This window comes from Gymnodraco acuticeps, unplaced genomic scaffold (assembly GCF_902827175.1).
Source record: "Gymnodraco acuticeps unplaced genomic scaffold, fGymAcu1.1, whole genome shotgun sequence".
NCBI lineage: Eukaryota > Metazoa > Chordata > Actinopteri > Perciformes > Bathydraconidae > Gymnodraco > Gymnodraco acuticeps.
This window is the reverse complement of record NW_022991154.1, coordinates 4734782-4762007: the sequence shown is the minus strand read 5'-3', so window position 1 is coordinate 4762007 and position 27226 is coordinate 4734782. Positions and strand designations below refer to the sequence as shown.

Below are 27226 nucleotides of genomic sequence, written 5' to 3'. Positions count from 1 at the left end.
GGAGTACTGACTGGAAGTATTGCTGATAATCAAGTCTACCATCCTCTTAAAATACTCTGTCCAACAATATCAGTCTCAGGAAGAAAGTTTTTTTTAACGTTTATTCAAAATAGCAGAGAAACATGCATTCTTGTTCTCAGGAGGGGACATTGACAGAGGAGTACTGGAAAAGTACACCGTAAGTACTTCATAGTACTTGTGGGGGTAGTTTCACTAGTAGTCCAACAGGATCAATCTCACGAAGAACTAATGGCAACAAAAAAGAATTCCCTCATCAAACTTAGCAGAAGTGGCTTGATTTTGTTCTCAGCAGGGGACTTTGACAGAGTATTCCTCAAACAATACACCGTAAAAGTACTTCAATGTATTGTAAGTAGTAGGCTAATACAAAGTCAAACAGTATCAATTTCATTAAGAACTAATGTTAAAATTATATTTTTAACATTCATCAAAGATAGCAGAAAACATGCATTATGTACTATGGAGGGGACTTTGACAGAGGATTACTCACAAAGTAGCTACACAGTAAAAGTAGCCTACTTCTATTTCTGGTAGAAGTCAAACTAGAACCGAGTCCAACAGTGTCAGTTTCCTTAAGAACTTGTGGTAAAACATATTTGTATCACTCGTCAAATATAGCAGGAATGAAGAGCAGCTGATTTGGAGTTGACCGCAGTGCAGAATCGCTGTATAGTTTAAATCTCCTAACAATGTTGTCCATTTTAGACAGAGGATTATTATATTTACAGCCCTTAATAACATCCATGTTCTGGACTCAATATGTGTCTTGGCCGTTTTCGTTGTGATCGCTAAATTCACCTTGTTTCCCTTTGTTTATAATATTATCACCGCTTTTGTTTTGAAATCACTTCCGTGAGTTTGGCCCCGCCCCTCGCTCCAATGACCATTAGACCATTTAGTAAGGTAAAAAGCAAAAAGCAAAAAGGCCTCTCAAACGCTCTTCCGTTTACGGGTTTAATAAAGAAAAACAATTGGACGGTACACGGATTGAGGAGAATGGGTGATCTGGTTGGTATTTTTTATCAAAACATGTTTTTTATTTATCTATAGACCTATAATATATGCCTAAAAGTATAATAAGAGACCTTTAAAGTAACACACTGATTTTCAAACTTTAAAACACATTTATTTCAAAACGATGGGATTTACCTCCATTGTGTCACTACCGAAATGATCATGTCAATTACCGAAACGTAACCTATGTTTCGGTACTGACTGTTTCTGTAGTGACGATTCTAGCTAAATTTGGGCATAACTAAAGAATGCTAGCAAGTCAGTGGCGAGCCGTCAGGGCCCTCTGTGAGGGCCTAAGATATTCTAAAAAATAATATTTGAAAACATTAAGGATAAAGGATCAGCTGAATGACCCGCAAGTGCTTCATCCAAAAGGACAGGAGGATGGACTTTGTGTTTAAGTGATTTGATCATCAAAGGTAGGCCTAAGTCATTTTCAATGTGGGCCGCCGTGCCGACTTAATTCATTTGCAATTGTTACTTGGCTGTAAGTAAGGGAGCTTGTCATGATAGGTGTTTATATAAATGGTGTTGTTTTGTGTGGTAGAGGGTCGCTGTCATTGATGCGTTTTGCACCCCGGGCCGCTGTTTTGATATTCCGCTGAAGTATACGCTGTGACGTAATATCTCTTCTTTTTTTTCGAGGGAAGGGAAGGGGGGGGGGGGGGGGGGGGTGTCAGAGGGCCTAGGTATAAAAGTCACGGCTCGCCACTGTAGCAAGTACATTGCTAGAATACACGTATTTGCAATTTGCCTACCAGCCTCAACTGGGGGTGGACGATGCCATTATTTACCTGCTGCAGCGTGCTCACTTTTTTGATTTCTCTAGCTAGCACATTCAACACGATCCAGCCTCGGCTACTGAGTGACAAGCTGCAGGCTATGAGGGTAAACTCGTCCACCATCATCTCCTGGATTACCAACTACCTCACAGACAGACCACAGTACGTCCGGCTGGGCAGTGTGCTGTCTGATGTGGTGGTTGGTAGCCTACAGGAGCCCCTCAGGGGACTGCTGTCTCCTTGACTTTCAATACAACTGAGTCATGCCATCTGCAGAAGTTTTCGGATGACTCTGCAGTGGTAGGGTGTATAAGGGATGGACGGGAGGAGGAGTACAGAGCGCTGGTGGGTGATTTTGTGGAGTGGACTCGAAGAAATAATCTGCTTCTGAATGTGGCCAAGACCAGAGAGATGGTCATTGATTTCAGGAGGAAGAGGACGTCTCCTCAGGCCCTACGCATCCTCTCCACCTGCAGCTGGACAGTCAACGGAGCTCCTTCTCCAACAGACTGCTGCAGCTCCGCTGTCACAAGGACAGATACAGGAAAACATTCTGCCCACTGCAATACACTGTACAACAAATCACCTCTGGCTGGAGGAAAACTCTCTGCTGCATAGCTTCTCTTGGACTTAAAATCACACTGTACATTTTACATTTATATATTCACTTTACATTTTAATATTCCATCTGTCACATACTTATGTAGGCCTATATATATAATACCTTGCTTCAACATTTCAAATTATATTTTCTACTTTCTTGTTTATTTCTTTTAATTTGTATTGTACAATGCCATGTCTTTTTATGCTGCTGCAACACAAACATTTCCCAAATTGGTATCAATAAAGTTCTATCTTATCTTGAAGAGTTTTACACACATAAAAACACAATACAGATTTTAGAACATATTTATATAAAAAGTATGAGATATAGCTACTTACCATTCAGCCATGAGGGACTAAAACTCCTTGTGTTTCGGTAGTGACATGACAACTGGGCACATGATTTTTTTTTAGTATAGTTTTTATTTATTTTTTATTAAACCCACAATAAATGTAAATAGTCCAACTTCTGTTTGAATGTAATCATAAAGATCTTCTAAATACACCATTGAATAAAATACAAACAAAACGTGTTAAGTGTTATACAGAAATTTAAATGTAGATGTCAGCGTTTGGGACAGCTACTTCCCAATAGAAAGTACCCTATAAATTATGTTTTTGAATATTAAACTTAACATTGTCTAATGTAATGCCTTACAACATATTCTTAGTAAATATCTATGTCTGAATACTTAATTGTTTTTTTAAATAGTTTTTCTTGTTCGTACTTTGTACTAATTTGGTAGAATGCCCCATATATAACTGTAAAGATACGTTTTTTAATGTAGATATGTCCCGAGAAAGGGTCGCATAATTTACTCTGTGTTCCACATGGTAAGGGCAGAGGGCTAACTCTGGTTTGCGAAACTCTCGCGGGATCCTTAAAGGCCATCAGTCGTAGGGAAAGTGAGCGTGAGTCTCGCATTTTATTTCGACAGTGCCAACCGGAAGTGTCCTGATAATAACAACTCTGGTTAGCATGTTGCTAGCAGTCCTAAATGTGACTTGTGGAAATGAAGCATTTGTCTGCAGTGCCTCGACAACGTGCACCTACATGTCGTATACAGTATAAAATATGTATATTGTCGATAATGTTACAGATACAAACGCGTCGTACTTGTATCTGTAGCTAGCGTTAATGTTAGCTCGTTACCTGAAGCTATGAAGTTAGCTTACTAGCGTAAAGCTAACCTTTATAGTCGTCTGAACACACCTGTGCAAGGTAGGAGTACTATTTATCTGACAACATGTATCACTCGGTTGTAACATGCTAAATTGTTGTGATGTACTAAATTAAGTTTGGCACATTTCGCTTGTCACTAAGTGACAACGATTAATACAACGAATTAAATAATCAATAGAAAAAGCAGTAAACATTCATATATTATTTAAAGCTGGAACCATGTGTCTTCATTGCATGCTTGCGTGTATTAAGTTACTAGGTACTAAAGCTGACGAATGAATGTAGTTCAGTAAAAAGTCAATTTCTCTTTGATTTGGATTTCCCCCTGTAGTTGTAGTTGGGTATTTCCAGATTCAAGGCGTTATTGTAATTTGTACATTAGCTACAGTGTAGATATGTCGTATGAAAAACGTAGGTCTTGGCTCCTCCAACAGCGCGACATAGAACAAATACAATAGATAGTGCAAGTAAATACAAATAAATTGAAATAGTGCAAGAAGAGTCTATATACAAGTAAATATAATATTTGGGTAACAAGTTTAAACTAAAAGTACTTCACATTGGTGCTTAAGTACAGTATGTACGTATATATACTTAGTTTCACTCCACCACAACACACAACATTTGGTCGACTGTTTCATTTTTTCCCTTTTAATATGCCACAGAAAATGTCATGTAAAAGTGCACGCTAAAGGTTTTTGTAAATGTTGTGTAGGTGTCATTTACCAGGTAACAGAATGGCTGATGACCCTCAGAGAAATTTCCGCTCCGCATATTATGAGAAAGTGGGCTTCAGAGGAGTGGAGGAGAAGAAATCTCTGGAAATACTGCTCAAGGACAATCCCCTCGGTAGGTAACAGTTCTATATCACCAATATGACTCTTTAAACATTGCTTCCAATCCACGCTGCCTGAAATTGGTGCATTCAGAAGAGTGCAGATCTCGGCCTGACAAACTCTTTCACCACTGTCCTCGAACCACTCCAAACAATGTTTTAACCATCACCAAGTGAATGTCCCAAAAATTATAATGTTGTTTCTGTTGTTCGATTCATGTATAGTTGTTTGTGGCATGATAAAAATACCAACAAAATGTCGAGGAAATAAGTTATTACATCTATTTAGATAGCCCCATATAAACAAATTCACACTTGGATTAATTTTTACATAATCCATATTATTGAAACTGCTATTTTGTATCATTTATATTTAGTTAATATAAAGCACTTGTCCTATATAGGCGTACAGTTGCAAACCCGCCCCTCTCAGTTTCAGCTGAGGCATGTGGAAGATGTTGAAGGAGTGAGTCTGCTATGTTTGGCTCCTTGCAATGAGAAATAAGCATTCAATGATGGTTTTGATATTTCATTTGTTTTCCTTAACTTGTAACTAACCAAGACAACGAGAGTTCCAAACAGCTATAAATAAGCAGAAAAAAAGATAAGCCTGATTTGTTCAGTACAGACCCGGAAGACTTAAATCCATGGGTTGGAATTTTATTAGTGAGGGCCTTGACCCAGGTAAAAATATTAGGTTAATTACAAACATGTCTGCCTATCTTTAACAACATAAGTGTATCTTGAATTTCACTCCCCTGAAAAAACACAGTTAAAGACACATATTCACATTTTAAGAAATGAAAATGCGATTTTCAGGCGCATTGCCAATATGTTGACCCAGTTTCGGCCCATCAGAGCAATATAGTATAATATGAATTGTGATGAAAACAATTATTCGCGTTCTGCCATATCTGCTGATGCCTGTGTTGCTCAGGGCTGACCACCAGACTCACACACACACACACACACACACACACACACACACACACACACACACACACACACACACACACACACAGAGTTAGCTCAAAGACCTGCATTATGTCACAACTATCTCACATTCGCATACATAACGTTTATTTTCTTCCCATCAGCTTACTTTTAAAAATATGTTCAGGCCTACACGTTCTTTAAATATACATCCATGGCCTGCACATTGACAATATTAACGCTGATTTGTCCCGGGGGAGCCAAACTCCTGGATCGACGTGCCATGACGCCAGGTCTCGTTCAGTAGTATGTACGAGAGTTGAACCAGATGACACATATTGTTATTTCCACCCACTGCCTTAACATTATTTCTCATTAGTTTGTGGTTAGGTTCTAGGGGCAGTAAGTCAGTCCTTGTCTTTTTACCATTGTTTTTTTCCCCTAACAGATCTAGAAAAGCTGAGCACCTTCAGTCAGAGGTTCCCCCTCCCCTCTATGTACAGGATTCATGTGTGGAAGGTGTTGCTAGGTAAGACATACACATATCACAGCAATGGCACGCACTACCAAATGTGCTCGCACAACCTATAATGTCAAACCTTTTTCCTGCAGGCATCTTACCCCCCCACAATGACTCTCACTCTCTGGTGGGAGGCTACAGGAAGGAGCAGTACCAGGACATCCTGGAGGCTCTGGAGGTGATGAGATACATCAACCCTTCCACTCCCTCCACCCACGTCTACCTGCGCATGTCCCAGCTGGAGACCCTGGTGCTCCCACGGTGCTCCGAGACCTCCGCCCCGGTAAGATGGATCGCACATGGAGAAACATGTCCATATATGGGACTAATAAGGCACTAAAATGAGAAGAAAGTATGAATGTCGTACTGATGCATCACAAATAGGAGGTTGTAGGATGAGACATGTAACAGAACCAAAGTTTCAAACTGAATTATGAATGTGACTTTTCTTAATTTTTTCTAAGCATGGGTCCATTAAAACATGGGTACCTTAAAAAAAAGCTTTACATTTTTATATATACAGTTGTATTTGCAATCGTCTAAACTTGGGTGTTGATGTGTGTCCTGTGGCTGCCACCTCTTAAAATGTGTGTTAATAATGGCGGGGTGTGTTGCTTTCTCCTCTCAGGATGAAGAGAATGAGGACTTCCTCTCCATTAGTCGAGCCATGGAGGAGATCGTAGACGATCCTATCGACTGTTACTGGCTCATCAAGTGTTTCATCCATCAGTTCAACACGAAGTTTGGAGACTCTGTACCCCACCTTGTGAGTGTTGCGTTTAGCTTGAAGCATAAAGTAACACTTTTTTTGTTTCAAAATGAATTGAATAGCCAAAAAAAATGAAAGAGTTTGCTTCCCTCAATGATTATATTATTCACTGCTACCAAACCGTAATGTGACAAGGGTTGTAATAAGGGCTACACAATTAATCAACATGTTATCAATATGGGCTAGTACAATTTCCAAATCTACAGACATCTCCTTGTTTGCTACAGACCCCCTTAAAATGTGATTGCTTTAATATATTTTTCAAACTGTATCATTCCCTCTGTTATCACAAATCTAATCGCGATTGCAATATCTGTCAAAAATAATCGCAATAAGTACATTTTTCAAATTACTACCCTAGTTGTAATGTAATTGTTTACAAAATGCACGTCTTTTGTATATTTTTTAAGCAAAATTAGTGGAAGTCTTTGGTATGTTCAATGTTCTTAATGTATAAGATAATTATTTTTTATATATTCCTTGTCAAGTTGTGAACATGACACTCATAAGAGGTATCCTGGTAGTTATTTACTTAAAGGTCCCATGTCATGGCCGTTTCTACTGGTCATAATTCCATTGACTAGAATAGATGTACATTGTTCAATGTTCCAAACTCACATTGGTTTCTCATACAGCCTCTCTGTATAGTGTGTATTCACTCTCTGTCCTAAACGGCTTGTTGGAGCTACTGCCCCCCCCCCCCCTCCCTGTGAGCCCACTGTGCTCTGATTGGTCAGCTCGCCCACTCTGTTACAGCTGAACATCAGTGATTATGTGTTACAATGGCGTTTGTTAGCAACCAGAAAATGACACCAGTAATGACAAACAGATGAGAATGCTGCGTGGGGTCTGGGTGCCGTGTTGGAGGGACGTTGCGCGGCTCGCTGCTGGAGCGGACAGTGTGAGCTGGGTTCATTTCCTGGTTGCTGCTTGGGGTCTGCGAGACATCGCGAATGGACACGGGATGCTGCAGCACCCCCATCTACGAGGCTCCACTAGCACCCGCACCCCCAAACGCGGCACACCTACAGTGTAAGCCCGCCACAGTTCTGCCGCTGCGAGGCTCCACTACCCCCCCCCCCCCAGCGCGTCACAGTTTCGCTGCTGAGAGTGTGTGTGTGTGTGTGAGAGGAGCTCCACAGATTGGTCCATTTGGGTATGGTCACGTCACTGTACCCAGGAAGAAAAAGAGAAATGTCCAACGAGGCGTTCTGGGGCAGCATAGACAGGTCTTTTCTGTGTTTTACTCACTACAGGGTGTACTTTGAGGGTTTGTGACTCTGCAGACCGTTTACATGCAGAAAAACCTTCATAACACACAAGGGGACGGGTAAGAACCCGAAAAGCATGACATGGGACCTTTAATGAAAACTGTCATGACTCAGGAATTTAAATGACTTTATTGTCATACCTGCGTTATGAATGAAGGTTTGTTGTCTCCCCTATTGCGGTGCAGCCGAAGAGCCTGGAGCACTATCTGAGTCAGGAGGAGCCTCGGCTGCTGACCCACCTGAAGACCAGCGGGACCCTCGCCCAGCTGCCCTACGGCCTCTGGTTCAGACGCTGCTTCGCCGGCTGCCTGCCCGAGTCCAGCCTGCAGAGGTGCGTTCCCTGTCCACAGCGCACGCCTGACTTCTGCACACTTTCCCCTGGCCAACACACAAGCTTTTCTATCCTCAGCAGTCTGATATGTGCAAAACCTGTATTATATTATTCAGGCTTTTCTGAAAGATCTTTGAACTACATTTCAAGTGGTGAACGTATTCCGATCATTTAAGTGAAAGATGCAATGCTACGGTTAAAAAATATTCTGGTAAAGGTAAACGACTAAATATACTTAAAAAGGTGCAAATGTGTATGTTATGCATTGATTATAATTATAAATCCAATATTTATATATTTAAGTTTATCACTTCGATGTAACAGCTGGTAAAGGTGGACCTGTTTTCTACAAATGTATATTCTGTCTGACCTATAATAATCATATACACTTAATATATTTTATATTCTGCATTAATAATCAGAACATTTAATGAACCTTAAGCCTGTGAAAACCATATTTTCAAAATGAGACTTGTATGAGTACTTGTATATTTGAAGTAAAATTAGCAGCTTCATAATTAAAACTCCTGCATTCAAATTCCTAATCAAGTCAAACAAGCCTCAACATATACTTAGGTAAGGTACCTAATGTAAGTACTGTATGTATTATACAGAATTTATAATACATTAAAATAGTTGCCGCATTGTTTGGTACTTTATAGTTGCATTGTTATAAATTAAGCTATAATAACCCTTAAAAATAAATAGCGCAGTGAGAAATACAATATATCACTTTGAATACAAAGAAAAAGTACTTCCACAGATGACATTTTTGTATGTATTTATTGTCAAAGCATTTAATGAATTCATTGCTATCGGGATGTTAAGAGCGTTCCATGGAATATAACAAAGTGTTTCTGAAGTGAATGACCTACCCCGCCTTTAAGAGTAAACATGCTTAGTAACGTCCTCTACACATTTCTGCCTAATGTGGTGCCTGTTCTAGAAAGATGTCAGATTAAATGACAGATTTTGCCCAACTCACATTTTTCTCTCTATTTATTAAGCCCGTTTGCTAATTCCACACGAGTAGACTTTTGTTACATCTTGACCTTACATCTACTTGTTGAATGACCCTCTGATGATTGTCAGGGTGTGGGACAAGGTGATCAGCGGCTCGTGTAAGATCCTGGTGTTCGTGGCCCTGGAGATTCTGCTCAGCTATAAGATCATGCTGATGGGAATCAGCCGGCCTGAAGGCGCGGTGAGGTTCCTGTGCAATGTGAGTGAACCACAGCCAACACCAAACAGAAAGCACGGTCCTCTTTTAGGGGAAAAACCTCACCATGTGTTTTCTCTTCCAGATACCGCAGGAGAACACGGACGCCATCGTAACTAAAGCCATCGACTTGTGGCACAAATACTGCTTACAATCATAATAATATATATATTCTTTCTTTTTGTTTTCTCACTCATAACAAAGTATAACAATAAATGAATAATTCTCAAATAGTCTGTCATGTTCAACAGGGGCAAGAAGAAGCTTAAAAAAACTCTTCTGGTCCTACCCCCTCTAGCATACATTTAGCTTATACATAAGTTAATTTGTTTTTTTACAAAACAATCGGAAAGAAATTACTTTTACAAGAAATAACAAATGGGATTGTACAGGTCCTGTTCATAACCATTCATGATTTGGCTCCCAAATAATACTTTCAGTTTAGATAGACTTGTACAATATTTCAGTGCATCATTAGTTATTCCACAGACTAACACCTTTTGATGAGATGCTATGCAGTTTGCCATTTGTTCGTACGGGTGGTTTTTTGAAAATGCATTTTCCTCTCAACATGCTTTCTCTCCGTGTGAAAAGATAAGGTGCTGTCCCAGGACAGAGCACAAACTCTTAACTCCACTGAGACTACGGATTTGTCTCCGCATGACTGGACAGAAAACTCATCATGGGCTGCTTTTAATAAGCCCCAGGACTTGGGAGCCAATCCAATACATCCCAGCTCTCCCCAAAGAATGATCGACTGGACACTGAAAACAGCTGCTATACAGAGGATGCACAAAATCTGTTTAGAAAAAAGGCAAGGATTCATAAACTTATTTTCTTTAATAAGTTTCTTTCTTTAAGAAACAGCTTACATCATAGAAGACAATAAATTAATACCCACATGCAGTTGTTCTGCTTTACAAAAAAACATTTGAAAAGTCTTGTTTACTTTCTTTGCTATTTACAAGTCTTAGAATTCTGAGAACAGTTTTAAACGTACAAGAGACCGTAATATGACCGATGCTCGTACTGACACACTCACTCACAGATCAAGTCCTCCCGATAATAATTATCTAATGTGGACCTAAACCATAAAAAGTAAGCTGGCAGGTTTTCATTTTCTGTGCCACCAAAGATTTGACTGACAATACAAAAAGAAAGTCTGTTTTTTTGAAGTTCTGCAACTTTTTACTGTGTCGACGGTCTGTATCAACGAAACAAGTTAATTTGGCAACGTTCAAATCCCTGTAAACAATACGGTAGGCACAGTGAGTTACTGAACTCTCAACAGCAGTCATTCTGGGATGCATTCAAGATCGCAACTTCAACAGAAAGTCAAGTTGCTTTGGCTTGAAGTGGGGATCAAAAGTGTGAACACGTTTTGAGCTCTTGAATGCAGACCATTAACACAAAAAACGATCAGGCTGTGAAGTTATTGCTCAGTTAATGTGTTTTAAGGTATTACATTTTTTTCTCTTACTGTCTTGAAAAGAGAATTATGTTATATTTTATGTCATTTTGGCTTAAGATGCTGCTGCCTACAGATATGAATTCCTCTGGCAAAATGTGAAACGATCACTAACATGTTAATTGTTAGACGCTTTTATCCAAAGCGACTTACATACTCTAACAGTGGGCAATCCCCACAGGAGCAATTTGGAGTGAAGTGTCTTGCAGAGACACAACGACATGCTGACTGCAGTGGGACTCGAACTTGTTACCCCCTGATTCGAAGTCCAGCACTCTAACCACTGAGCCACAGCCGCCCCATTGAGATGTCTTCTGTGGAATAATACCGTGCCAACACAAACCCAAAGGATATAAAGTCCATTTAAGGAGTGACATTATGGTGAAAGGCAAGAAAACAATCCATGTGTAAAAAATAAAAATAAAGTCCTTTCTTCAACTCCTTGGCACAGATTCTGTGTTTCATTTCAAGCGCCCTGTTCAGAAACAAAAGTGCTGCAAAGTAAACAAGTTGCGGCTTCATCTTAAAATAAATGAAACCCTTTTGAATATCAAGAAGTGTGTAAAATCTCCACGGATGAGAGACTCCAGGTGAGAGTTTGATCCATTTGTACTTGAAGTGTTTCCTGTGACGGCCGCAGCACACGCTGCATTCAGGTACAGTCCGTCAGTGTGAGGGCAGCAGGTGGCAGTCTGGACACTTGAGGCATGGTGTGTGAGTATAAAAGCACAAGACTGACCCATCTTACGGCCGATGAAACCTGCAGAGAAAATGAGGAACTTCATAGAAATGCTGTGGTTTTTCACCATACCACTAATCATGATAGACTTGTTAAGTTAATATGCATTTCAAAACCAACAGTTTAGTTTTTTGAAAAGTAAAACAAAAATGTCATTGTATATGTCTGTAAATGTTTAGAAAAGTCATAGTGGAGTATATTGAACATTTTAAAATATGCCAAAAATGTCATGAATTTGAGAAGCATTTAAAAAGGTCAGTGTGTCGAGCAACTTGAAAAAAAAAAAATCATGGTATTGTATGTCGAAAAATATACAAAAGTAATAGTATAGTATGTCAAAAATGTGTGAATAGTAGTAATAGTGATTTTTAAGCATGTTCAAAAATATGCATAAACACTAAACTGTTACCTGGTTAGATGACGGCTGGACTCGTGCACCTCCATCTCTGTGCTCTTAAACTCATTCAGCTCCTTCCTGATGGCAGCCTGAACAACACACAGGGAAACACTTATTTACCCACAGTATAAACTATGCACAGACAGCTTGAATCCAGAGTAAAGGATCAGCTGGTTTTGATTGACATGCAGGGTTGGGAGGGTTACTTTGTAAATGTAATCAGTTACTGATTACTGAATACATGGCTCTGAAAGTAATCCGAATACAATTACAGTTACGTGTCTTAAAAAAGTAACGTAATCAGATTACTTTTGGATTACTTTCTTTTTCCATCACAGATGAGTATGTTTTGGTGTACAGGAGACACAAAAAGGAAACTGAACGTGTTTTTACTGTTTTAATGGCTTATCAAGAGCACAACTGAAACATGACATCTGAAACGATGCAACAACATAATAAACTCTTTGGGGATGCAGCTTGGGATGTGAGGAGTGAGGGACACGGCTTAGAACGGGCGTGTCGCCTTCTGTCCTGCCAGTGTTGGCAGGACATGAATTAAAATGTCAAACTCGGACTTCATTTTAAGGACATTTCGGTCAGGGGTGTAGAGCTATATTTGTTTAAGCACCGGATTGGCAAAACAGGAGAGTGTGTGCACCAGTCTGCCTTGATCTATGAATTCATGTTCGTGACTCTCACAGTATCTGCTGCCCACAGCTGTTTTATAGAAGGAACACCTCCTTCACTTCATGAAATCTCTGCAGCACCAGGAGGCAGCGGGAGGGTTATCTCAGCCTCTGAGAAGACGAGCGCGCAGTGCCTAACGGCCCGTCTACACTACAGGCATAAAAAAAAATCTTGAAGCTGGGCGTGTCTGAAGCTTGGCGATTTTTTGCGAGCAACGCGACCAACAACCAATCACATGAATCTCCCGCCCCCGACATACAAAGCAATAGCAATGTTAAAACGAAGTAAACTGGATATAAACTCCCCAAACAGGCGAAAACCTACCAGTTTCACCCACTGTCTCTGCCACCTCCCTCCATGCCTGGTTCCTCCGGTTTGTATCCCGGTAAATAGTTCTGGTCGGAAAGAACCGGGTGATTTGCTACCGTAATTTCTCGTTTGGAATATGAGGAAATGAACTGCGGTCTGGCTCTCCCAGCTTGCACGCGGTTTGATTGGCTAGCGCTTGTACTGGCGGGATTTGCATAAACGGGATTTGATTGGCTGATGCCAGCTTCGAAAGCATCGGGAGCATCAAAAGTTGAACATTGCTCAACTTTTGATGTGACTCACGATGCTTGCAAAGCCATGCTCCGCTCCCCACAATGCAGTTCGGCGAAGATTCAAAATCTTCTACGTCACCCCATTCAAGTGAATGGGCGAAGCGTTGAAAGCATTTTTCGATGCCTGTAGTGTAGACGGGCCGTAACACGCACCGCCTTTCACGCACCGCCTTTCACACGACACCGCCTTCACTGTGGTTACCTTCAGAATCATTAGTAAGGCTAAAGAGCGACCGCAGGCTGATGTGTTTTAACCATGTATACATCACTTCAGGGGACATTACATTGACTTACATGCATTTTCTGGAGACTTATCCTAACCTTAACCATAACATGCCTAACCCTAACCCTAAACAAGTCTTCACCCTAAAATTAATGATTCCCCTTATGGGGACCTCCAATTTGTCCCCATAAGGGAAGCCAGTCCCCACACGTGACTATATAAACAGATTTAGGTCCCCACAAGTATAGTAATGCTAGAACACCCGCACACACACACACACACACACACACAGCACCCATCACACACACACACCACACACACTACCACACACACACGACACACACACACACACACCAACACACACACACACACACACAGCACACCACACACACACACTACACACACACACACAACACACACACACACACACACACACACAACAACACACCACACACACACACACACACCACACACACACACACACCACACAACACACCACACACACCCACACACACACACACACACACACACACACACACACACACACCCACACACACACACACACAATTTAAACGCAGACTTTTGTTCCTCCATGTTTCGTTGTTATTGTTTCACTTTTTTTTTTTTTTTTTTCAAACGCTTTTTTGGTCCATCTGCGGCGGTAATAGGTTTTGTGGGCTGTGAGATTCGGCTGTACCTTTAGTAATGAATATGAAATGTTGTGAGGAAATCTTTCCACCAATAATTCCAATAAGTAATCCAAAATGTATTCACTTCAGGTTTACGAAAGTAACGGTAATCAGATTACTCGTTTTTCAAATGTAACGCGAGCTGAATACAGTTTACTTGATTTTTGTATTTCTGATTACGTAACGCCGTTACATGTATTCCGTTACGACCCAACCCTGTTGACATGTTTGTTAGTTTCACCTTATCAGCAGCAGTGAGCCGGGTCCACGGCTTGTCGGCTCGGCGGTCGTAGTCCTGAGCCTCGGCGACCTCCACGTAGTCACTGAAGCGGATCAAGATCTTCGCCTCCCTCAGCTCCTCCACTGTGGGCCTCTGGCTGAGCTGCAGGGTTGTCAACATGTTGAAGAATATCTGTGTGCTATAATGTGCCAGGTTTGTGACTGAAACCTAACTGGTTCATTTAACTAGGCCGGGTTAAAATAAAGAAAGGGAAAAGCTTTGTTTTTGTATGTTCAAAAATAATGATAGTTTCTAATAAATAAAATGTAAGTATGAAGTGAATCTAATTTCTTTCTTTGTATAAGTAAAGTTAAATATTAAATGAAATAGTACAAAGCACTCAGATGTCGCACACTTCTTTCATCTTCTTTCTTTTATGACAATATCTGTTAAGTAGTTTTAAAGATATCTTCTTGGACAAAAACACTATGGCCTTGGAAGAAAATAAACCAAATAATAAAAAAAAACTATTTATTGAAATCATTTTTGACACACAAAGTGCTGAAAAACATTTGCATAACATAACATCTATGGATAAGTGGCTTTATCCATCAATACATATCATTTGTGAAATGGTCACACACTCACACACAATAACAGGGTGATGCAACAGATATTATCCTTTCAAAATGGGCATGTGATGGGTGGTAGTTTGGTCACCACGGCAACCATGTTTATATTTCTAGCTGGGGTCATAAACAAACACTCCCATCATGTACACTGAGGTGTCCATCTCCACCTCTGTCTTACCTTTTTGGACAGATGTCTCTTGATCTCCCTCTTCTCCTCCTGTTCATCGATATCGTTTTGAGCTGGAAGGAAGGAGAAAGAGATTATTACATTGGGATTATTATTATTATTATTATTACTAGTTTCTCTTACAGTGTGTACATGTACTTACGTTTGAGGATATTCCTCTGCTCAAGTTCCTCTGCCGACGGCCGTTGACTTAATCGTCTGAAAACATGAAAGGCGTGTCGATGTCAGGAGTGTTTGTGCTTCCAGATCATCATCACTGTGCCAGATGTATGCAGTATCTTACACAAGCAGAGGAGCCGACTGCATGGGATGTCATTTTTGATGAGGTAGTATTTTGTGGATTTACAAGCCGTCTATATCTATCTCTAAGGTGGAGCAGCGATTCAGACAGTGGGTAGGATGATTGATAGAGAGTGAGAAGTAAAGGTATGCTGTATGTGCAGATATGCTGCTTTAGTGTGCTCTAAAATGTAAAATAATAACATATAAACATTTATTTTACCCAAAGAAGCAAATTATGCTCTTGTAAAATGTAATGTGAATTTATTTGACTAGAACTTGACATGTTCCTGAATCCTTGAATAAGATGTGTATTAAAGTATTTAGATATTTTTAAAAGTAAATATAGTTTTTTGCAGAGCTTTAATAATGTACCATTATGAATGATTAGCGTTAATGTTATGTGGTTAGATATGGAAACATTCTTGTATCTAAACTGGCTTATTTCACAAAAAATGTACACTTTTTTTCAGCTTTCATACAACAAACTATACCCCACTTTAATTTTCTTGGCATATAATTGTTTTGTAGCTGCTCCTCAACTTTAATCTCTCCCCCCTCTCTCTCTCTCTCTCCCCCCTCCCTCCTCCCTGCATTATGACTCATCATCTGCTCCCTTTAGCAGCCAGGTCACATCTATCACAGTGACCATGGGTTAAAGCAGTCTGCGGGGGCCCGGCCTGCGTGTGGGGTGATGTTGGTCACATGATGAAGGGACTGTGATATCTCTTAGAACCACTGTTCTCAGTGGCTGGACAATCTCTGCATGTGTGTTTTAATCCAGCGGCTCACCTGGTCAGTTTGGTGGCCGTCTGTTGTCGAGACTCGTATCTCTGTTGGTCCGACTGCATGGGCAGGATGTTTTTGTCCTCCAGGTCCCTCAGCGTTGGACGGTTATTCAGCTTTATGGCTAAAGAGTCCTTTCGTAACACCTTCATGGCCAGTGTGCCTACAATGGAGCAAAATGGATGAGGTTCAAGGTTCTTTATTTGTCATACGAACATAGCTACAGAGTAGTTATGTCGATGAAAATCTTAGGTCACATGATTCTCCAACAGTGCAACACGATAATACAGAAAAATATAGTGCAAGTAAATATTAAAAAATAAATACAAAAAGAAAAATTGTTTAAAAAAAGTGAAATAAGAGTCTGTGTATGATGAGATGTATCAGTACTCATATCACAAGCTCACTGTAAGGAGCCTGTATAGATTTCCTTCCAGTTCCTAACACTCTTTTGTTGGTTGTTTATCACTGTTCTTTATTTTGATTTTATTGTTTTATTTCCCCCCAAAACAAGCAGAAACGTATCCGCCCCTTGATTAATTTAGATGCTGGATAACGATGTGATAGCTCACTCTTCTAAGTGCTTGTTTTCCCTAAAATCCACAATAAGGTTACAATGAATCCAACATTGGTAATGTTAAAGGAGTCGCTTGGAAGTCACAGTCCTACGGATAATTTGAACCCTGCAGCTCAATGCGGTTGTTTAGCCTCTTTTAGCCCATTATTTGAAGTGTACAGCATTCAAACATGCCAAAACGCCACGATAGAGCTGGGTTGACGACACGCATACAAATAATTATCAGCCACAAACTTCTGGAGTCGAAACACAATGAAATACGGAAGAGCTGGAGCTTGATGGCAAACACTGATGTTTTTTTTTGACGTTACAGCCAGAGAATTCCCAAGACGTGTGCTGTGCCACGACGTGACACAGCAATTGCCCAACCAATTCTGAAGATCTCTACCCCAGACCCCTGTACTCTGCTAGTTCTGAGAGAATAAGCAACATTGTGCATAACAAGATAAAACAGGCAAAGCACAATAACACCTCTATCAGCTGACGCCAACAGGCAGGAACAGGGAGACAACACACTGAGAGCACAGCAGCCAAGGTTGGTCTGTGAAGGCAGTACAAACTGATAAACTGGGTCAAATGATGGGCCTAGGAAAATATTTCCTCAACATTCAGTACAAAAAATCTTGACTATAAAAACTCATAAAAACTCTTAAAATAACAAAACTTGTTTTATATTTCGGCAGTATACTTTCCTAATTTGCGCTCTCTTAAATTGCACTTAATTTGCGATCTAACTGCTCCCCGTCTTGTCAGGTCTCATGTACACATTACTTCATCAAGTATTATTCAAAATATTAGCAAAATATTAGCTTTAACTGATAAAAACAGTTAGCAGTTAGCTGGCTAACATATGCTAATGTTTAGCAACTAATAAAACTGATATTCATTTGTTTCTCAGAAGTTGGTGGAAACAAAAACAACTGTTGACAGTTTGTAGCGTTATCCATAGTAACTGTGTGTTTATCTGCTCGTTGTGGAGTTCTTCTGTGCCCTAGTGGCTAAATAAAAGCAGTTGTTCTATCTTCTATTTTCTCAAATTATTTGACCTCCCCCCCGGTGAGATTTATTTATCAACCTGTATATATTATATATTGTGTTTATATTACTTGTTTAAAATAAATACACTAAATAAACCATATACTAGGGATGCATACCGGTATCCGGTATTACCGAAATACCGGTTACTGGTGGCTACGGTATACCGTACCGAAATCAGATCTGGTTTCGATACTTTAAAAAAAAAAAATACAAATCTTTTAAATTAATTTAAAAAGTGAGTCCGTGGCCCGTGATGGCGGGTGTTATAAATTAGATTGCATAATAGTTTTTTTTCATATTTTATGTATTTTTCATTGTTTGTTCAATACAAGGTAAAAGTCCCACAAATGAACTGTGATGGGATTTGTTTTCTCTCACCAGTGAAGGTAAATGTTGATTTTAAAGATGAGATTTGTTTGTTTGTGCAATGCCGAGATCTCATGACCATTATTCTATTATGTATTTGTTCTCTAGTCGAATCTCAGGTTTAACATTAATTATAACGGTGCTATAACGGTCTGTTTGCATTGACAAGATGTGCTATTCACGCGGCACACCTGATGGCGGGTGTTATAAAAGATATTCCATAATCGGTTTTCTTCATATTTTTTATGTATTTTTCATTGTTTGTTCAGTACTACAAGGTCCAAGAAGTCCCACAATTGAATTTAATATTCATTTGACATGTTAACTATATCGTAAAGCGTTTCATGGGAGTAATTGTGGGATGATACATTTTCAAAGTATCACGATATGTATCGGTTGAGTATCGGTATCGTAAAAAAGTCAACGATATGCATCCCTACCATATACACATTGCTTCTGTGATGCATAATTCACATCTATGATAACAAACTGCAGCTCAGAGTGCTTCAAGCCATTTGCGACAAATGCACTTGTTCATCCATATGGAAATATGATAACACACGCTCAAACATGCATATGCACACACCATACATTATGCTTACTGTTAAATTATTCAAATTGACTCTGTAAAAGCATTTCTGGTTACAGTATTATTTGTTCAAAGCTCAGTGTGATGTGTTTGAATAATGTGAGCTAAAACGAACAATGAAAAGGTGGATCCAAATACATAAAAAAATAGCTTACTTGTAAACATTGTATCATCATCATCTTCCTCGTCATCTTCGTCTTCATCCTCCTCATCTTCTTCTTCCTCCTCCTCGTCATCTTCTTCTTCTTCCTCCTCAGGCAGGTCGTCATAGACCCCCTCGTTGCGCAGGTTTTCTTTGTCGTCGTCGCACTCGATCATGACCGCGGGAACAGAGTGCATCATGGAACTGCAGGTGGGGGGAAGAGGGCAAAGGTCAGAGGTGTGTGCTCAATGTAGCCTGAAGGTGTGAAATAACAGCATCTGTACGGATGAGTGTGACACGTGTAAAAAGCCCATGAACCATGAATCATGTGTGTCTGGACATTTAACATTGGCCTTGAAGTCTGAAAGCAAACCAACGGTCTTTCAGTCCGAGGAGGTAAAGAAAAACAGTTAAAGTCATAACAGTGTAAAATGAAAGCAGCAAGCAGCGATGAACAGACCCTCGCACATCCACGCACATTAGGGTATTTACAGGATGGCAGTTAACCCTCTGAAACCCACAATAGGACATTTCCATTTTTGTGTTTTGCCATATAAATTATAATTTTTTACAGTATAATCCAGATTTACACATCCCAGAAATCAGCACAACCTCGGTTAATGTCACTCAATAAATACTTATATACATTATAATAGGGAATATTTGCCCATACTGTACATTTTTTTAACTTATTTTATTAAAACTGCTAACCATACTATTAAAAAAAAAATCTAAACAGAAAATTGCACACATCTGTTGGAATTGGGCCATAAGTGATTAGAAAATGCTATCTTATTCTGCTCATGAGTTATTCCCATTCTTTTGGGCAGTGTCGATGGGCATTTCTTTGCCAGGAATTGTCATTTTTCTCCAGCCAAGTTGGATGTCTAAACATGTTGTATATCATGGCAGTTCCCCTTCACAATCACACACAGGAGCACATGGCATGCTTTGCACCAGCTCACAGCACACAATTCTCAGTCACTCCGACTGGCTGTGAAATGACCACTGGAGCCCAGACCCATAGATACACATAACGTACTGCATGGAGTGTGATGCACTAAAAAGCAGCATATCCCTTAAGAACTGTGAAACGTAGGCATCCTTTGATAACTGCATTGTTTGCTGAAAAAAGGATCTGTTGAACTATATATTAAACGTTTTCTTTACCTGTGTGTGTGCCACCAAATCAACCACATGTGGCAACTGGTCACCCTACCTTTGGAGTCCAGTATGTGGTGCTAGAAAAACCACGCTTAAAAAACAGTATGTTGCACATTAGCACGTGTAGACCACACATTGTAATTTTCATGTATATTGGATGATATTTGTCACATAAGGCTGACTTCCTGTTAACAGCTATGACTATGGCTCATAATAGACCTGTAAATGTCATCAGGCTGCGACTCTTATCAAGCACAAGGAATTTGGAGCAGATTGGAGATTGTATGCACAAGTTTCAACAACGTTCATGGTGAGTGTCTCAAAATGGCCGGCGTGTCACGACCATAGACTGTATATATAAAGATATATGGTCACGACCAGGGCGTGTCATGATGGAACAGAAAGCTTTTAAATCATTTTGATCCTCATGGTCAATTTTTGTGAAAACAAACAGGTATATACCCCAAAAGCATATTAAGGACCTTTCCACAAACCTGCCTAGAGTAGAGGCTGGCTCGTAGCAAATGTACAAGTAGACATACAACCAATCATATTGATGGATGATGGAGGAGTGAGCTGGTGAAAGGAGAGGGGGGTGTAAGCTTCATGCGTCCATTAATAAGAGACCAAGGGTAGAGCTGGGGAAGATACTTTTAATACCAAGATATCGATATTGCGATTATATTGTTGAGTTGAGTATCAGTGCTTGCCTCAACATTTTTGATACAATGAGATTTTTGATCAAGTGATCATCAGAAATGTGATACTCTGACTAAGTGGCAAAAAAACAACAACAAAAAAACTACAATATCCAGTCTAATATTGCAAAAATATTGGTACATCGCCGAGCCAAGGGGGATGAAAAGTAACATATGTTTCTTATTGTGAAACTTGGGCAATGAGAGTGTTTTAAAAAGGGATTTCAAAGAAATAGCTGCACTCAAAATGTATATATCGTCAAATGCACGCACACACAGCTTTATTTATCTGCAGTAAAGCCAAGGGTTTTGATTTCCACTTGATCCTTACCTCTCAAACCTCTGCATGGTGAGGGCCAGGGTCTTGTTGAGCTCCTCTATGATCCGCCTGGGGGGGTGGAGCACCCCGTACTGCAGGGAGTGCCCGCCCATTGGAGCATGGCTGGGAGGGGGGCACTTCTGGAAGGCGAGCAGAGTGGGCTCCATGCCCCCTGCAGGTACGGAGATCAGGAACTTCTTTGGAGGTAGAGGAGGAGAAAACTTGGACGACATGCACGGCAACTTCACCGGGATGCCGTCTGCGCACAGAGGAAGGAAGTGGAAGGATTAGAGATACAAACAAAAACATGCACATGCAGATAAGAGTGTGCACAAAAAACAACGTACCTGCTATGTGATTGGGTAGCCTGTTGAAGGGTTTGGGCGGTGGTGTAGGAGGTTGTTTGTGTAGCGTTGGAGGTCTTGACAGTGGTGATGATTCGGCGCTGTCAGCAGGATACACAGTGGGCTTCTTAGTGGATTTCTGAACGTGGTCCTGTTGACCCAAACCTTCACTGGGCATCTGAACCTCCAGAAAGCCTGAGGACAGGAAGCAAAGAGATATCAAATCTGTGAGATGCTTCAATACGAGGTGAGAGACGAGGCGACGAGGGAGGCGAGTCTCTCTTTCCTACCTACAGCTGCAGCGGCTCCTTCCATCTGCTCTGCACCTTCAGACTCTGACGGGCCGTTCTCCATCTTCACCTCCTCAAGTAGCGTCAAAGCGTCTGCGCAGAGAGAGAGCAGGAAACAGGTGGAAGATGGTCAAAAAAAGGGAAATGGAAGACAGGTAGATTTTTCAAAAATGGCGGCAGCTTACTGTCTATTGTTATATGATTACAAGATAAATATGTGACGACACAGCTAACATTAAAAATTAAAGACCAACCACCAGCAGTTTCTATAATCACTTCATCATTGCAGTAGATGATCACGTTTCTGCTTGTTTTGTCCGACCCAAATCCCAAACGCAATGTCAACACTATATTTTGGGCTTTGGGGAAACTGTTGCTCATCAGTAATGAAAACATTAGCATTCTGCAGCTGTATCGGTGCAAGCACACTCATATCTGCATGTGCATGTGCATGAATGTGGATATGGCAACCTTATACTATAAGCATTTCAGAAAAAATATGTTTATTGGGAAAAGCTCTGTAAAGGATTAAAAAAAATCCTTTACAGAGCTTTTCCCAATAAACATATTTTTTCTGAAATGCTTATAGTATAAGGTTGCCATATCCACATTCATGTCTAAAATAAAGTGTCATTATAAATCACATTTCTGGGTTATTTCACGGCCACTACAAAAAGGATATGAGACGGAGTAAAACTAATCAAATCTGGAAAAGCTATGGACAGTATTTTATATATAAATTGAACACATGGATTAATCAACTGCCTGTCTCAACACTTCAAACATGTTCACACTTTAGTCCGACCTTATGCTTCGCCCTCACCTTTCTCATGAACCTCCTTCAGCACTCCTTTCTTGATGAGCTCCTCTCTGCTCTGGCGAGTCGACATTTTCCTCTCCAACACTGAGGGAGCAGAAAGACATGACGTTGAACAAACAGATAAATACTTTTTTGAAAAAGCCTTCAGGCCAATTGTGCACTGAACACTCAGAGCGTCATCAGTGTGAGGGAAGTGGCAGCAGCAGCCAATGTTTGGACCAAACATTACGTCTACACATATATAAAGATACAACTCTCAAAAGAAAATCACATTTTATACCAAATTATTTTCCCTTTACATGGCAGTGCCATACTATATATTTAGGTGTTGGGTTTCTATGAAAACCATTACTTGTTTTTGATATTGTGACATTTCATTCTAATACAATAGAGTGTTGGATATGGATTTTATCACCACCTCTTCATACTTTTAGATCATTCTTTTCCTTACATCTTTGTTGTCTTCCTATTTTTTTCTATTCGTCTGTCATAACAAGTATCGTTGGCGTTTTTAATTTTTACTTTTGTTGTTTAGCCCCTCATGCTATAATCATGTGTATTTTCTCAATTCCTGTTCATGTGTCTTCTCGCAATTATCACTGGCCCCGTGTATCTCCTAATCGATATAACCGGCCTGCTCTCGTCTATCCCACGTGCTCCACTGAGATCCATCATCTAGTTTCAGGTGGCCTGTGGAACTGCCAGTCAGCTGTTCCTAAGGCTGACTTCATCTCTGGCTACACCTCCCTGCAGTCTCTGGATTTCCTTGCTCTCACTGAGACGTGGATTACTCCATCCAACACATCCACCCCAGCAGCTCTCTCCACTGCATATTCCTTCTCCCATACACCCAGACCCACTGGCAGAGGAGGTGGCACTGGTCTCCTGCTCTCTCCCAAATGGAGTTTTTCCCTCTTCAAGCTACCTAACTTTACTCCTTCCACCTTTGAGTTCCATGCCGTCACAGTAACCCATCCTATACAGTTAACCATTGTTGTTCTCTACCGTCCACCAGGCGCCTTGGGGGACTTCTTGGAGGAATTAGATCATCTCCTCTCACACATCCCTGAAACTGGCCCTCCCGCTGTACTTCTCGGAGACTTCAACCTCCAGATGGGGAAGATAGACGAACTAACATCTCTGTTAACCGCCTTTGCTTTCTCACTCTCTCCGTCCCCACCGACTCATAAAGCTGGCAATGTCCTTGATCTCATATTCTCAAGGAACTGCGCTACTTCTAACCTCTCTGTAAACCCGCTCCACACATCCGATCACTTCTTCATTTCATTCTCTCTATCCCTTTCCAAACATAACAAACTAATCTCTTCCCATCCTACACTTGTCCGCCGTAACCTTCGCTCCCTCTCTCCCTCTACCTTTGCCTCGTTGGTGCTCTCAGCCCTCCCTTCCTCTGATTCGTTCCAACTACTGCCTCCAAACTCTGCTGCAGAAACTCTCCTCTCTACTCTCTCATCCACTCTGGACTCGCTCTGTCCTCTGACATCTCGGCAGGCTCGTCAGTCCCCTCCGGCTCCCTGGCTAAATGATGCACTGCGTGCTAATAGAACCGTCCTTAGGGCAGCAGAGCGGAAATGGTGGAAATCCAAACACCGTGACGACCTCCTAACCTATCAAGCTCTCCTCTCCTCTTTCTCTGCTTCGATCTCTCAGGCAAAAAGCACTTTCTTTCAAGATAAGATCCAATCTTCCTATTCCAATCCTAAAAAACTATTTTCCATCTTCTCCACCCTCTTGGACCCTCCAAAAGCTCCTCCCCCCTCCTCACTTCTGTCAAGCGACTTTGTTACCCACTTTGAAAAAAAGGTTAATGATATTCGCTCTTCTTTTTCTGACTCACCTTTACTCACCGCTGGGTCACCAGACCTTCCTTCCACCAACACACTAAACCTCCTTTTCCCCTCTCTCTCCAAGTGAGGTTCTTACCCTCATTACCTCTGCCCGCCCTACCACCTGTCCTCTGGACCCTATCCCTTCAAACCTCCTTCAGACTATCGCTCCTGATATTCTACCGTTTCTCACCCATTTCATCAACACTTCTCTAACTTCTGGTCACTTTCCAAACAGTCTCAAGGAGGCAAGAGTAAACCCTCTCCTAAAGAAACCCACTCTCAACCCGTCTGATGTTATAAACTACAGGCCTGTCTCTCTCCTCCCGTTCCTGTCTAAATCACTTGAACGCGCTGTCTTTAAACAACTCTCCTGTTATCTCAATCAGAACAACCTTCTGGATCCGCACCAGTCTGGTTTCAAGGCAGGTCACTCCACAGAAACTGCTCTCATTGCTGTCACGGAGGAACTGCACACTGCCAAAACTGCATCCCTCTCCTCTGTCATCATCCTGTTGGACCTGTCTGCTGCATTCGACACGGTGAATCATCAGATCCTCCTTCGCACTCTCCAAAAACTTGGAGTTTTCTGGCTCTGCACTTTCCCTCCTCACCTCATACCTGAAAGACCGTACCTACAGGGTGACTTGGAGAGGGTCTGAGTCCGACCCTTGTCAATTAACTACGGGGGTCCCTCAGGGCTCTGTTCTTGGTCCCCTCCTCTTCTCCTTGTACACAAACTCGCTCGGATCAGTCATTAGCCCGCATGGTTTTTCTTACCACTGCTACGCTGACGACACCCAATTAATTCTGTCCTTTCCCCGCTCAGAGACCCAGGTCGTCGCACGCATCTCTGCTTGTCTAGCTGACATCTCTCAGTGGATGTCTGCTCACCACCTCAAGCTCAACCTTGACAAGACTGAGCTGCTCTTCCTCCCGGGAAAAGATTGTCCAACTCTTGACCTGACAATCAACATCGGCACCTCAGTTGTTTCCCCGACTCAGACTGCAAGGAATCTGGGTGTGACCCTAGATAACAACCTGTCCTTCACTGCAAACATCGCTGCTACAACCCGCTGCTGCAGATACACGCTTTACAACATCAGGAAGATACGTCCCCAGCTGACTCAGAAAGCGACTCAGGTTCTGGTCCAGGCTCTCGTCATCTCACGCCTAGACTACTGCAACTCCCTCCTGGCTGGTCTACCTGCATGTGCCATCCGACCTCTGCAGCTCATCCAGAATGCAGCGGCTCGTCTGGTTTTCAACCTTCCTAAATTCTCCCACACCACTCCGCTCCTCCGCTCCCTTCACTGGCTTCCGGTAACTGCTAGAATCCACTTCAAGACACTGGTACTTGCTTACCGTGCTGCGAATGGATCTGGCCCTTCCTACATCCAGGACATGGTTAAACCGTACACCCCAGCGCGTGCACTACGCTCTGCATCAGCCAAACGACTCGTTGCGCCCTCGCTGCGAGGGGGACCCAAGTTCCCATCGGCGAAAAACACGTGGGTTTGCTATCCTGGCTCCAAGATGGTGGAATGAGCTCCCCATTGACATCAGGACGGCAGATAGCTTGCACATCTTCCGGCGCAAACTGAAAACTCATCTCTTTCGACTCCACTTCGAGCGTTGGAACGATTAACGAAGCACTTTTATACCAATAAAGGACTGGATTACCTAAAGCCAGTTGAGTAGCACTTGAAATGTTTGGCTCTATGAAACCTGATATACTTATATGATTCTGTTTTCGTCAAGGTTGTGTCTTCCTGGTCGAATGTACTTATTGTAAGTCGCTTTGGACAAAAGCGTCAGCTAAATGCAATGTAATGTAATGTAATGTAATAACATGTTCAACAGCTATTATCTCTAGTCAAGTTTGGATGCACTGCCTTTAAGTGTCATAATTATAAATTGAATGATTCTTTTTCTGACAGTAATCCGTCAGGAGGCGTTTTACTTTGATCTCAGACGCTCATTAATCACAGTTTCTCTATGCCTGGAGTACTTTTCATTTCATGAACTGAATGCAGAACATGGGAAAGTGATCCACATTTCAGAAACACCGGGTGATAACAATCAGCCAATTGTGGTAATAAAAGATTTGATTAAATCACAGAAGAAATGCCAGATCAATACTTCTTTAACCATAACTCTGTACTACTAGCACTCACCTGTGCTCAGAACCATTTGTATATGTTATGATGAAATAAAACATCACTGGGTGTCCTCAGGTCATGTAGTACAGCATTGGTGGAAAGCTTGTCAATATGTCTTCATAAGTATCTGCCTTTATAAGGAATTTCTTTTTTTGTGTGCAAATGAATCAACACAAATAGGAAGACAAAATAAGCGTTTTTTTTATTTACTTATTTTGTATTCTCTTGCACCATTCATGCAATTACTTTGTTGGTTGTAAAACTCACAATATGCATCATAAGGCAACTAATGAATTATGTTTATATTGAATTTAACATTTTGTGAATTTGTAAGATGTATTTGACTTGCCGTGAACCCTACATAACCCCCCGGCCCCATCAAAAAAGTTGATTTTCAATAAACCACATTTTAATCTACTAGATTAGATGATTGCCAGCAGTAACATATGATGCTCACAATCTTTGTAATGTCTTTTATTT

The 27226-nt window shown here is 41.1% G+C and overlaps 2 protein-coding genes across 5 annotated transcripts in view; one reads left to right on the top strand and one right to left on the bottom strand.

Annotated features, from left to right (window-relative positions):
* Positions 1-908: 908 nt before the first annotated feature.
* tbc1d7 (TBC1 domain family, member 7) lies at positions 909-11387 on the top strand. 2 transcript variants are annotated; one of them, XM_034237334.1, is made up of 8 exons: positions 909-1029; positions 4319-4452; positions 5820-5900; positions 5984-6174; positions 6520-6657; positions 8117-8262; positions 9355-9484; positions 9567-11387. In XM_034237334.1, the coding sequence occupies exons 2-8, from the start codon at positions 4341-4343 to the stop codon at positions 9639-9641; spliced, it is 873 nt and encodes a 290-aa protein (XP_034093225.1). In that variant the 5' UTR covers positions 909-1029; positions 4319-4340; the 3' UTR covers positions 9642-11387. The 2 variants fall into 2 exon arrangements, with proteins under 2 accessions (XP_034093225.1, XP_034093224.1); XM_034237333.1 differs by lacking the exon at positions 909-1029 and adding an exon at positions 3166-3642.
* phactr1 (phosphatase and actin regulator 1) overlaps positions 10307-27226 on the bottom strand; it is a 77617-nt gene continuing 60697 nt past the window's right edge. For all 3 annotated transcript variants that reach the window (XM_034237332.1, XM_034237330.1, XM_034237331.1), the window contains 11 exons: positions 22741-22821; positions 21918-22010; positions 21631-21822; positions 21296-21542; positions 19116-19306; positions 16397-16553; positions 15468-15523; positions 15317-15378; positions 14528-14668; positions 12098-12174; positions 10307-11709 (listed from right to left, as the gene is read on the bottom strand). In XM_034237332.1, coding sequence (XP_034093223.1) covers positions 11694-11709; positions 12098-12174; positions 14528-14668; positions 15317-15378; positions 15468-15523; positions 16397-16553; positions 19116-19306; positions 21296-21542; positions 21631-21822; positions 21918-22010; positions 22741-22821 — 1313 coding nt within the window. In that variant the 3' untranslated portion in view covers positions 10307-11693. The remainder of the gene's footprint in view (positions 11710-12097; positions 12175-14527; positions 14669-15316; positions 15379-15467; positions 15524-16396; positions 16554-19115; positions 19307-21295; positions 21543-21630; positions 21823-21917; positions 22011-22740; positions 22822-27226) is intronic.

Excerpts from the sequence above, each read along its gene's own strand:
- tbc1d7 (XM_034237334.1), top strand. The coding sequence starts at position 4,341 with ATGGCTGATGACCCTCAGAGAAATTTCCGCTCCGCATATTATGAGAAA. Across the intron at positions 4,453-5,819 it reads GCTCAAGGACAATCCCCTCG|ATCTAGAAAAGCTGAGCACC; the intron begins GTAGGTAACAGT and ends TTCCCCTAACAG. Across the intron at positions 6,175-6,519 it reads GCTCCGAGACCTCCGCCCCG|GATGAAGAGAATGAGGACTT; the intron begins GTAAGATGGATC and ends TTCTCCTCTCAG.